Source organism: Spodoptera frugiperda, chromosome 8, assembly GCF_023101765.2.
Source record: "Spodoptera frugiperda isolate SF20-4 chromosome 8, AGI-APGP_CSIRO_Sfru_2.0, whole genome shotgun sequence".
NCBI classification, from domain to species: Eukaryota; Metazoa; Arthropoda; class Insecta; order Lepidoptera; family Noctuidae; genus Spodoptera; species Spodoptera frugiperda.
In genome coordinates, this window is record NC_064219.1 from 9453596 (window position 1) to 9466235 (window position 12640).

General features: G+C 39.4%; 1 protein-coding gene across 4 annotated transcripts in view; it reads right to left on the bottom strand.

Annotated features, from left to right (window-relative positions):
- The window catches only part of LOC118275339 (uncharacterized), a 178692-nt gene that overhangs the window by 27376 nt on the left and 138676 nt on the right, over positions 1–12640 (bottom strand). For all 4 annotated transcript variants that reach the window (XM_035593247.2, XM_035593248.2, XM_035593249.2 and 1 more), the window contains one exon: positions 8754–9354. In XM_035593247.2, coding sequence (XP_035449140.1) covers positions 8754–9332 — 579 coding nt within the window. In that variant the 5' untranslated portion in view covers positions 9333–9354. The remainder of the gene's footprint in view (positions 1–8753; positions 9355–12640) is intronic.

Sequence of the window (12640 nt, forward strand, 5' to 3'; positions counted from 1 at the left end):
ACTTAGTAGCGGACTATGGTCAGATGTAATCAGATCTTGTTTGTAATATGTTATAAGACAAAAAAATAGAACTAATATAGATTGAATTTATGTTATTTATTTTATGAGTTAAAGGTACTGTGGCGACACATTGACAAGTGACAGATGACAGAAGTCGCACATAGACTATCGACGAGCAAATCAACGGATGACGTCACAAATATCCTGCATCGCACATATGAAGTTTGCATGCGAATTAACATGGATAGAAAATCCCAACGTACAACAGTTGGGCAGAAAGCCCGCCAGGCTGATCACCTCGCCTGGTCGGAGGATCCTCCTTTTCTTAGGGAACTTTACTCTCTGTTCCCTAAAGTGGTGACCCCCGACGTGATTGAAACCAACCTTCACGGAGCAGATCAGCACCGTCATCCTCATCGCCATCTCCCTCACCCATCACTTCTCCGCTGAGCGGTAATCAAGTCGCAGCCAACCAACATCCTCGGCCTCATCAGGGACCACCACACGCTACATCGAAGATATGCAGCCTGGTTCTTCCCTACGGCCTCATCAGCGTCTAGGCACAGCACTCTGCACACGGTCTGAGGACGTCTTCCTCCCGTCAACGCAGACGCCAGCCACTACGCACCTACCCTCGCAGCATCAATTCCCCGACTCACCGTGGGACACTGCGAGCCTCACTACTCCGACTCACTGGAGTATCACCCTGCACCGCTCACCCGACTCACTGGGCATTCAGCGGCACAGTTCCGACTCACTGGAACTAGGGACATTCAACACTGGCTCTGGCACCGCTCATCTCAAGCATCGACAGCCGTCTCAACAGGATCGACCTCCGGTCTTGGGGGGGAGTGATGTGGCGACACATTGACAAGTGACAGATGACAGAAGTCGCACATAGACTATCGACGAGCAAATCAACGGATGACGTCACAAATATCCTGCATCGCACATATGAAGTTTGCATGCGAATTAACATGGATAGAAAATCCCAACGTACAACAGTTGGGCAGAAAGCCCGCCAGGCTGATCACCTCGCCTGGTCGGAGGATCCTCCTTTTCTTAGGGAACTTTACTCTCTGTTCCCTAAAGTACCTATTCGTATTATCGAACGAACTTTGGCCCTGGCAACGCACAACATCCGCACACTGCGGACTGATGAGAAGATTGTCGAGCTGGAGGAAGAATTGAGCAAAATGCGGTGGGACATCTTGGGACTATCTGAAATCCGAAGAGAGGGTCAGGATACGATAATCCTAGATTCCGGCAACTTGCTCTTCTTCCGGGAAGGAGACCGTAAATCCCAGGGTGGTGTCGGATTTCTCGTCCGCAAGTCTCTCGTCAACAACGTGTGTGAGGTCGACAGTGTGTCGAACAGGGTAGCGTACCTTATACTCAGAATATCTAACCGGTATTCGCTGAAGGTCATACAGGTATATGCGCCGACCTCGACACATTGTGACGACGAAGTAGAGGCTCTGTATGAGGAAATTTCAAAAGCCATACACTCCTCCGAAACACACTTCACCGTTGTGATGGGGGATTTCAATGCAAAGGTGGGCACACGGAATAGCGATGAGTTGAGAATAGGGCCATTTGGATATGGGCAGCGAAACCATCGGGGCCAGCGGCTGGTCGACTTTATGGAGAGGGAGAGACTCTATTTGATGAACTCCTTCTTCCAGAAGCGACCGGCCAAGAAGTGGACATGGATAAGCCCTGATGGTTCTACCAAAAATGAGATCGACTTCATCATGGCGACCGAAAGACGTATATTCAGTGATGTCTCTGTGATAGCGAAGGTGAAAACCGGTAGCGATCACCGTATTGTCAGGGGCACACTGAACATCAATGTAAAACTAGAGCGGTCACGCCTGGTGAAGTCCACGCTCCGCCCTGGACGTGCCCAGATCCAAAACCCCGAGCAGTTCCAACTCCAACTGCAAAATCGCTTCCAGTGTCTAGCTGATTGTGGAAACGTGGACGAGACAAATAATGGGTTGGTGGAAACTGTCCGAGCAGTGGGGTCAGACTTCTTCAAGACCCCCGCCGAAACAGGCCCCAAAAGCTCTCCGACGGAACCTTAAAACTTCTTAAGGATCGTAGCGAGATGAGGCTGCAGTCTTCAGACGATATGTCTGAATACGGCAAGCTCAATAGACGAATCTCGAAATACATGCGACGTGACCTGCGGGCCTATAACGCCGCAAGAGTCAGAGACTTAATTGAGCGAAACAAGGGCTCAAAAGTCTTCGCAAAGAATTCGTCTGTTGGGCAAAGCCAAATGACGAGGCTGAAGACCGAGGATGGCAGCGTCATCTCGTCGAAGTCCGAGATCCTCGGAGAGCTCGAGAGGTTTTACGGACAGTTATACACCTCAACACGGCAACCCATCGTCGGTACAGCTCGGGACCCAAGAGCTAAACTGACGCGGCACTACACTGAGGATATCCCAGACATCAGCCTGTACGAGATTAGGATGGCTCTCAAACAGCTTAAAAACAACAAGGCGCCGGGCGATGACGGAATCACGTCGGAACTTCTGCGAGCGGGTGGAAAACCGATACTTTTAGTCCTCCAGAAGCTATTCAATTCCGTCATACTCGAGGGAACCACGCCGGCAGCATGGCAACGGAGTGTGGTGGTTCTGTTCTTTAAAAAAGGCGACAACTGTCTGCTAAAGAACTACAGACCTATCTCACTTCTGAGCCATGTGTATAAGCTGTTTTCGAGGGTCATCACGAACCGTCTCGAACGCAGGCTTGATGACTTCCAGCCTCCCGAACAAGCCGGATTCCGAAAAGGTTTCAGTACCATAGACCACATTCATACGCTGCGGCAGGTTATACAGAAGACCGAGGAGTATAACTTGCCACTATGCTTGGCGTTTGTGGACTATGAGAAAGCCTTCGATTCAATCGAAACCTGGGCGGTGCTGCAGTCTCTCCAGCGGTGCCACATCGACTATAGATACATCGAGGTTTTGAAGTGTTTGTATAACAACGCCACCATGCGCATCCGACTCCAGGAAGAGACTACGAGGCCAATCCAGTTGCGGAAGGGCGTGAGACAGGGAGACGTTATATCTCCGAAACTATTCACGAACGCACTGGAGGACGTTTTTAAGCTCTTGGACTGGAGCGGACGCGGCATCAACATTAATGGCGAATACATCACTCATCTCCGTTTCGCCGATGACATAGTCGTAATGGCAGAGTCGCTGGAAGAGCTGAACACCATGCTCAGCGACCTCAATACCGTTTCCCAACAGGTGGGCCTTAAAATGAACATGGACAAGACGAAAATCATGTCAAATGTCCATGTTGCACCTATACCGGTTGTCGTTGGGAACGATATACTCGAAGTTGTAGACCACTACACATACCTGGGTCAGATCATCCAGCTAGGTAGGTCCAACTTCGAGAAAGAGGTCGCCCGAAGAATCCAACTCGGATGGGCAGCATTTGGGAAGTTGCATGAAGTCTTCTCGTCAAAAATCCCGCAGTGTCTGAAGACCAGGATGTACAACCAGTGTGTGTTGCCAGTGATGACGTACGGTACCGAGACATGGTCCCTAACTGCTGGCCTTTTAGAAAGGCTCAGAGTCGCCCAGCGCGCGATGGAGAGAGCTATGCTCGGAGTATCTTTGCGCGACAAAATCCGAAATATGGAAATTCGCCAAAGAACAAGAGTTACAGACATAGCTCTCAAAATATGCAGGCTGAAGTGGCAATGGGCAGGCCACGTCGCTCGGAGGACTGATGGCCGCTGGGCCAGGAAGGTGACTGAGTGGCGACCGCGGACCGGAAGACGCAGCGTGGGCAGACCTCCCACTAGGTGGACCGACGACATCGTCAGAGTGGCGGGGAGCCAGTGGATGCAGGTGGCGGCTTGTCGTTCTACGTGGAGGACCAAGGGGGAGGCCTTTGTTCAGCAGTGGACGTCTCTCGGCTGATGATGATGATGATGATGATTCGTATTATCATCAACAGCTCAGTCTCAATTGTGTACAACAATTAGCAATGCTGTTGTATTTCTCTATGCCTCTTGTTTCCCAAAGTCAAATTTTAATGAAGATTATAACTTATTTTAACTCAAAAGCAAGAAACAGGGTGTCCAAACATTACCAAAAACACCACGGGCCCCTAAAGCTCAAAAAATTATATTCAAAAGGAAGGCTACGGTTATCTGGCTGTCTATCTGGCGACGGTAGCCGATTCGTCAATGCCCCTTCTTTAATTAATAAAAGAGTCTTTCTTTTGAGAGAGAAAAAAATGAATGAAAACCTTAATTAATTTGGGTCGGCCGAAGTTTCGTAAATTATGATCATCGGTAGCCCCTCAAGATTTGCAATGGTAAGGCATTTTAGTATTTTCTCCCAGGGGTATTGAAATAAATCCGGTTTGATAAAATATTGGAGCGAGTTTGTTTTAATGAAAAGTGTTGGTGTTTAAGACAAAAACACGCTGATTATTTATGTAGAGACTTGTTTCTTACTTTTTTAGGAACGTTGTTTTTGCAACTTTGGAGATTAATTGAAGACAATTAATTGTAAACGAGATTGTGAGTCAGACAAATACAGATTTTTACAAATCGACGTAATATTGTATGATAAAAATAATGTCCACCTATTTGCCGTTTCAAATTGATAGCAGATAAGGTTTAGAAAATTAATTATAAGTAACATAAATCAATAAACAAGCCCGTATAACAAATATAACCAACGCACACACATTCATAAAACGATCAAAAGAAAACAACAATTTAAGGCCCAAAAATAAAAGGATAAGGATATTTAAATAATAACTCGTTTCAATTTACATACGGCCTTTTTGAGAGAGACGTGCGCACTTAGGCAGTTAGGCACCATTCGTATAATATGCGCATATTTAAAAAGGTGCTGTCTCATCTCCTACAATTAGTGGTAGTCTTTGTTTAAGGCCTTTCCCCTCTCTGAGGACTTACACTGCCAAGTATAAGGTAACGAAATGAACTACGTTATATATTTTGTTCTTATTCAATTTGGTATTAAATCAGACTGTCAAATTCTAAAGAAAAACATAGAACGAGTTTCGAAATTGTAGACGGTAGATGACATGTTTTAATCCATATCAATTTATCAACAGTCATAAGTCTTTTCATGCATGCTCGTCGCTTAAGGGTATTTTTTATTTGGCTCTTCTTTATTATATCGATCTTGTCGCTATATGTCCATCTAAGAAGTATTAAAGATTCGTAGCAATTGGCGTTCCATTGTTTCTTCCTCATGGGAGATGTAGGCGTCAAGCTGTAAAATTTAGTGCTACCAATATTGTGAAGGTGCTCAAGTTTCATTTAGTGGTAAACAATATACCGCAAGTAACGAATATGTACCACTTCATAAAGACATCCATGATCAATACCGCGACCAGAAAGTATACAATCGAAAAACACAACAATGTTTTTGCTGTACTCCCAGATCGAACTCAGAACGCAATAAATAACAAATATTTATATACCACTAGAGAGTATCATGCTTTCACAGCCCTCATATAATAATAGTGCAAATATTGATATACTTTAATAGTTAATATTACACCGTATACGGGCGTGTCAATATGTACAGTAGACAGGTTTGTATGTAATTAAGCTGATTATTTGCCAATTATATTACGAATGGGACTATTACAGGAATAATGGGATACATACATTAAATAGACGTGGAGTTTAGATGGTAGAAATCAACTATTTGGATACAGTTTTGTTTATATGCAAACAAATTATGAAAATAAAGGAGATTAATGAGAAATGGAAAGAGAGTAAAGAAGAATGTGAATACATTAAAATGACGATGTGTTCCAATTATTGTAGATGCCATTTAATTTTTTAGTTATACACCCTCAAAAGCTCTTCATAAACTATTGATAATTTAAACACGTCATCATTTTAACAAGATCACAGCTCACATACCTAACTACATTGCTTAAGATCCTAATAAAACCAAAAGGAATCCACATGTTGCATCAAATAAAACCAGAAATGTTTCTGAAAAACCAATTTGTGCAAAAACGCTTAATGATTAAGACATCCCAGACTACTAACTACATTCTGATAAATAAGACCCACAAGATGCTTCTACGAACCGTGACGAATCACGAATGAAATTTGTTCCTACACCATATTATTCTTCTTAGAAATAAAGTGACGATGTTTTAATAAAACTACAATCTTATAACACCTTAAACTATAACAATGATTCAACGATGAAAAATGAACCTTATCACTTCGATCAGAAGCTGGTAAGTCCATTAGCTAGAGACAATATGCAACCTAGCAGCACTACTGTTTATGAAATGGGGGGATAATAAAATTGCGACAGTAGTTCGAACAACATAAAGTTTATTATTGGATGCAGGGAATATTTAGCGAGGGTACTATGTAACATCCTAATTAGGTATTATGGCTGACATCTCTATCATTCTGAAGGTGAATTTAACCGTAAAATTTCAACCGCAAAGTTCCAATACTGGGAAGAGAGCTATAAAATGGAATCTAAACAACTTAATTTTATTGGAGATTGTAAAAATCCTTGTGTTTAGGTGTCGCCGTTAATAAGGCTTATTATGAAAATATTTGTTCCTACAGCCGGTAGGTAAAACCGCAAAATTTTAGCGCGGTACGTTGCGGCCATTGTCGATTTTATTCCTTTTTGATTGGAATCGATAAAATTGGGTTTCGAACACCCAGTGCGAGGTGTCAGTTTTTATCGATTGCTAATTATGTGGAGTTGTTGATGTCTTAATCGTATTGTTGGATCTCACCGCAGGATTGTACGCGGTAGGTCAATTGGTGAGGTGGCGACGCCGATGGATGAATCAGAGGCATGTCAGATGGCAATTTAAGTACTCATATTGTTCAAAGCTCATAATACGTAGTTAAACATTAGCAAATGTATTGTAAGTAAGTAGAAATTCGATTTAATACATAATATAAATTGCTAACAATATTGATAGATGATAATGTGTTGCAATTTGCTAATAAGCTTGTTTTAGATTCTAATGGGAATAAATAATCTCCGACAAACCGGCAAAATGTGGATGTGCTTTACGGTAAAATGTATGTTGTCTACCTAGTTCACTTACACTTTAAGTTAAACCAGTTAATTGTACATTTAAATTACTTTTGAAGTACCAATTGTTTCATTAATTAGAACACCGCTTACTAGTCGTTAATGTGTTTTAATCGCATCAATTTTCATTTATAGCGTGGTGTAATAATTTCTTCCACATAAAATCCGAATTAGATTCGTCGTTACTTTTATTACATCGCTTAGCATATTAGTGACAGCATTTATAATATAATTCGGTAGCTTACACGAAGTGTTACGATGTACGATGGCTATTAAATAAATTATTATGAAATCCATGGAATTTATGTGTTAGTAGTACCGATGTTGTGATTAAATGAAAGGAATTGGTGATTTATGAATCGAAACTAAACAATAATACAAGAACTCTTGCAAGAGAAAAAATAATAATATATATTTACTATTGACACATAAAAACCTGTTCAAGCGAATACCTCATATTAAAGCACATACCAACTAAACCAACGATACACAAATGCAGTTTTTGGGATAATGACAAAATCCAACATAAAGCTCATAAGACATGATACAGCAAAACTATCTCAAATTAAGATATAACAGCAAATATCAAAAGCTAATACAAATTCAAATAAAGATTAGCATACAAGAATGAATAAACCACACATAACTCCTAATTTTCAAGTCATTACCTTACCGCTATTTAATGCAAGGAAACAAGGTAAAGAGAAAGCTATAACTCCACAGTCAGATGTGAATATCACAATGTTAGTATTTCGAAAGAGATACAGTTAAGTCCCTTAGATTCAAAGTTCTCCACTGTTTACTGACAAACTTACAAAACTGTGTACTGAGAATTTTAATTTCTTAGTTTCTCGGAAAAGACAAAGCGATAGGAAGGGATTAAGATATATTTTCGACGGAAGTTTGTAGTTTTCTTACTGTTTTGTTGAGAACTGTTTTGGGGGAAGACTTTTTTGAATTGCTGTTTCGCTTAAAATGTCTTGAGTAAGAATTCTGTGTTGATTATTGTGTCCATATTTCTTTCTTTTGTAAGCAGTCTTTCTGTATTCTCGATACAAGATAGACCACTAACCTTAATCTAACATTCAACATATTTCTTACTATCTTATCGCAACAAACTTTCAATCCAAAATATGTATGTTCATAGACATAACATATTGACAGAAACACAAATAGTTGATCAAGATAAAGTTGAAGAAACACGAAATGAAATATCACTTAATCCCTAAGACGCAACTACTCACATAATTATGACAAATATTTACCAAACTGATAAAGCAAGTCAAGCTGGACTATTCATGACTAAAACAAAACTAAACCAGCAGATTAGATAAACCGTACCGTCAAACGTTGAAAATATTCATATAAAATATTCAAGATTAAAAGAGGGAATTTTTAAAGAGCTCTATGTTAATCCGGGTCGCTTAGACCGTTTTTATTAGCCACACAGATAAGGATTAATTAAAAATGGTATATTAAGAGGTCTGACTTCTTAATTGTGGAACAAAGTGTGAAGATAAAAGAGATAAGGAAGATTAGTCAAACTAAATATCCTAGGAATATAATTAAATTGCCTACCCACTAAAAGATCTTTAAGAATTTGAAACAGAAATGTTTTATAATAAAAAACTGTTGAAAAACTTACTGGTTCCGTGTCGCAAGTCTCCAAATCTGGAATAGGATCGTCCCCGCAATAGTACTCCGCTTGCAGGAACGGTGGTCGAGGCGGTGGCGGCAACAGGAACTCCGGTGGAGGTCCAAGACAGTCGCACTCCGTCAGATCTGTGGGTTCTATCTCCCACATCGCGTAATCTAACTTAACACTACTCACAACCTTTTCACTGATATCACTATCACTTAAATAACCACTAGTATCACGTTTTTCGCGTTTCACTTCATTTGAAGTCCTCTCTTTAATTAAATTCGCTATGTAAAGTTCGTCGTCCACGTCGCTCCATACGTTTTTTCTAACCTCCTCATCTTCTAATGTATCTTCTAGTGAATCAGTTACCTCCGCTATAACTCTGTCGCTGAGTCTGTCTGCGTACTCTGAGTTTTTGTTTTCTGCAACTGTACTTCCAAGAACATTTTGCTTTTCTCTCTCACTGTCAGCATTCAAGTCACGAGCTTGCTTGTATTTGTCGTTTCTATTGAAACCATTTTTATATGTCCAAACAGCGTACGACGACGCTTTAATTGGACTCCTGTTGTATCTTTCGGCCATACGCAGTCTTATTTCAAGTTATCTGCAACAATAAAAAACATATTTATTTATAACGAACGCTTAAATCGAAAGACCATTACTGGCTAAACCAATTTCTTATCTGACGGACAACGTATCGATTTTACAGTGGTATCAAACTACTTATTATTTAATAGAAGAGCTAACACCTCATTTTGTATAACAAAGCAGCCGCAATTAGAACCTACCAATGGTGCGAGTACAATGGGTGAGGGGCTAGTATCGATATCATCGGGTGCTGCGTTCTCTGGTTATTTTAATTTATTTTTTATCGCATCAAATTGGATGGACGGGTTTCTAGCTATGCACTCGGTATTCCGCCGCTATCACGATGTAACCGTCACTGAGGCGGTTTCGAAAGTTTAAAGTTCATCGTTTTTTGATATTTAATTTTGATCAAACTACGGTTGAGTGTAGGCGAATAATTGGATTTTGATTTCTTATTTTGTTGCACGGAAAACGGCAGTAGAAAGAAAGTTAAAAATACGTGATTTATAGCCAACTCGGGATTGGCTTCCGGAACAAATTAATACTTGACACTAATATTAATTGTGCTTATAATCAAATAGTAAAGGAGTGAGAGTTTTGTTTTAGGAAAAATAAACATTAAAGAAAGATATAAGAATGACATCACCAGTTAAAGTTGGCATGATGGATATTAAAGGTAACCAAGCCAAGCTTATTCATAAATTCTTCCTTTGAAATATTCTTTATGTTTATTTATTAACAATCATACATTTTCAAAACAATTGTTACTTTGTTCAACTTATACGATCGAGAGCATTAAATTTAATTAAAAGTAGTACTGGATATATTCCTCTCCAATGGCACGCCACTGAGCTCGATCTTCAGCACTACGCATCTAGCCAATACTGGCCTATGTCCAGCAATGGACAAGAACAAGCTAATGATAATGATGATGAAAAGTAGTACTGCTTCTTGACAAGCGTACAAAATCGTGGGCAGAACTAACAAACAAAAACAAAACCTTTCTATAAACACTTGTATGTACTTTGTAATATTTTTCGATAGAGATGTGCCATGAGTACGCAATTATGCATGCGTAAGGCGTTTCTAAGGAGGTACCGCAAGATTGCGAGGTCGTAGGGTCAACAGCGTCAGATAACCCGAAGGTACCAGTGAATAAAATATGGAGAGGTGTTATGGCATACAAAATAGTTTTAGGTACGTGCAATTTATGAATGTTTAAATTACAGTTAGAATTGTCAATGAGCATCTAAGAAGAATAATTTTGCTGCATTTGTAGTACTATGGTTATAGGAGTCTAGACATAGATGGGCAATGAAATACATGTACAGTTTCTGGGTATTCAGTGTCTGCTCTTAATCAGGATCCATGGGTATTGAACTAAATTCAATACTAGAAAACCTATTACTAAAATTCACTCTTACTTGTAACATAATATTGCCTCATGTCTGTGGATTGAATGTCAGGTATCTTACAATATTAATTACCAAAATACATCTGCTTTCTTCATTGCTATTGATGTTTTCTTTCATCGTGTATTGAAAGTACTATATCATCAATAGGAAATTCTATTCAAATCATTTCGGATTTAACTCTATTATCTTACACATTTTTTGTTTCTATATCCAATTCAAATGTCTTATAACTTTCATTTCTGTCCATAACAGTACTATTGTAAGCAATAGCGATTAAGAATACGATATCTTCACACCTTACCTGTCCATTACACATTAAAACGTCATTTTCTTTTTGCGTATTCATTGCGATCTATCAATGTATGCCATTGAGGTCGTAATCTTGGGTACTCGATGTCTCATTAACATTTGGCGCGTTCAGTGGCCACTCGATAGCTGTCAGAGGAAGTTTGACAGCGATACAATACTCCACGAGGGCCCTTAAGCAACTTAACGAACGCATTCTATAGATTTTCTCACGTGAATTATTATTGCTAGTGGATAACGGTCTGCGAGGGTCGCATGTGTCGATCGATCTGGTTTGAGTGCATGAGCGAAATAAATAGCTGTGCAAATAGGTTTGATTCGATTCGATTTCTATTCGTATTTGTGAATTTAAATTATAGCTGCAGGCAGCTGTTTTGATTTAAATTCTTGTTTCATTTGCGTTGGTTAAATTATTGCTTTTATTGTCATATGATTTTAAGAAGATACTTTGAGATTATTAACTCTCTAAACCGAATAAATAGACAAATATAAATAACCATAATATTGTACACGCCGAAAGCAGTAGATCAGGTAAAACAATAGGGTAGCCGACAAGAGAAAAAAATACGTGTCTAATATTTTTTCGTTACCTAACTAACGGACTATTATGCTAATAACAAACTTCGTCAGACTTCGTAATGTTTATTTAGCCATACACACAAATACGGTTAAAATACTTTGCACATTAAAAGAAACTGTAATGAGGTAGGACAAGGCAGTCATAATAACAAATTCTTTGAAAGCTAGACGATATAGATGCTAGAAAGGTATTTAGCAAAACACATCAAGTTCAAGAAAACAATATAAGAAAGCCATTTTAGTTCTTAACCGTTTATTATGAGCGTTGTAATATCTTACAGCCCACACTAACTGGTTTATAACTTCATAATAAATCTATCGAATTTCAAGCTTTGCCCCAAGATAAGTTGCTTTCGTTGCTTTTATTTATTTGTGGTTTAATTTTCTTTATAAGGTAAGCAATTTAAGGCATTTTGTAGTGGTTTTGTGGTAAGTTTATTAGAAGTGATTTTTTCTGATGCCGAGATGAAGAATACAATTTTTCCTCAAAGGTATTGATAGTAATTGTTATAGCTTACTCTAATAAGTCTGTTATTATTGTTTCTTAAAACTATTGTCCAGCTCAATCCAGTATCTCCCTCTACATCCATTGATTCACATGGTGTGCTTGGTGATGAGGTACCTAGTGATAGCAGCCGTTTCTAATATTGTTAAATCCGCGGCCTTCGTGGCCCCACCTTTGTTATTTTTTTTCTATTTGGTGGCGGTAGTTAATTAGTACAGTGATACAAGATTAGAAACATTTGCCACCACTACAAAACACAATTCTGTATCTATTGCTATTGAAAATTGTCATAAAAAACTTCAAACACGTTTTGTCCGATTATGGAGTCTATTCCAAACCAAATGTCCTTTTAATTGGTCTAACTCAACTGACATTGAATATTGTATGACCATTCAGTCAGATAGACTTCCAAGCGACCTCTAATAGCAAAATCATGACGAAAAATTCAATTTGCGACGTTACACGCAGAACTGTTCCATTTCTTTGAAGATCGATCT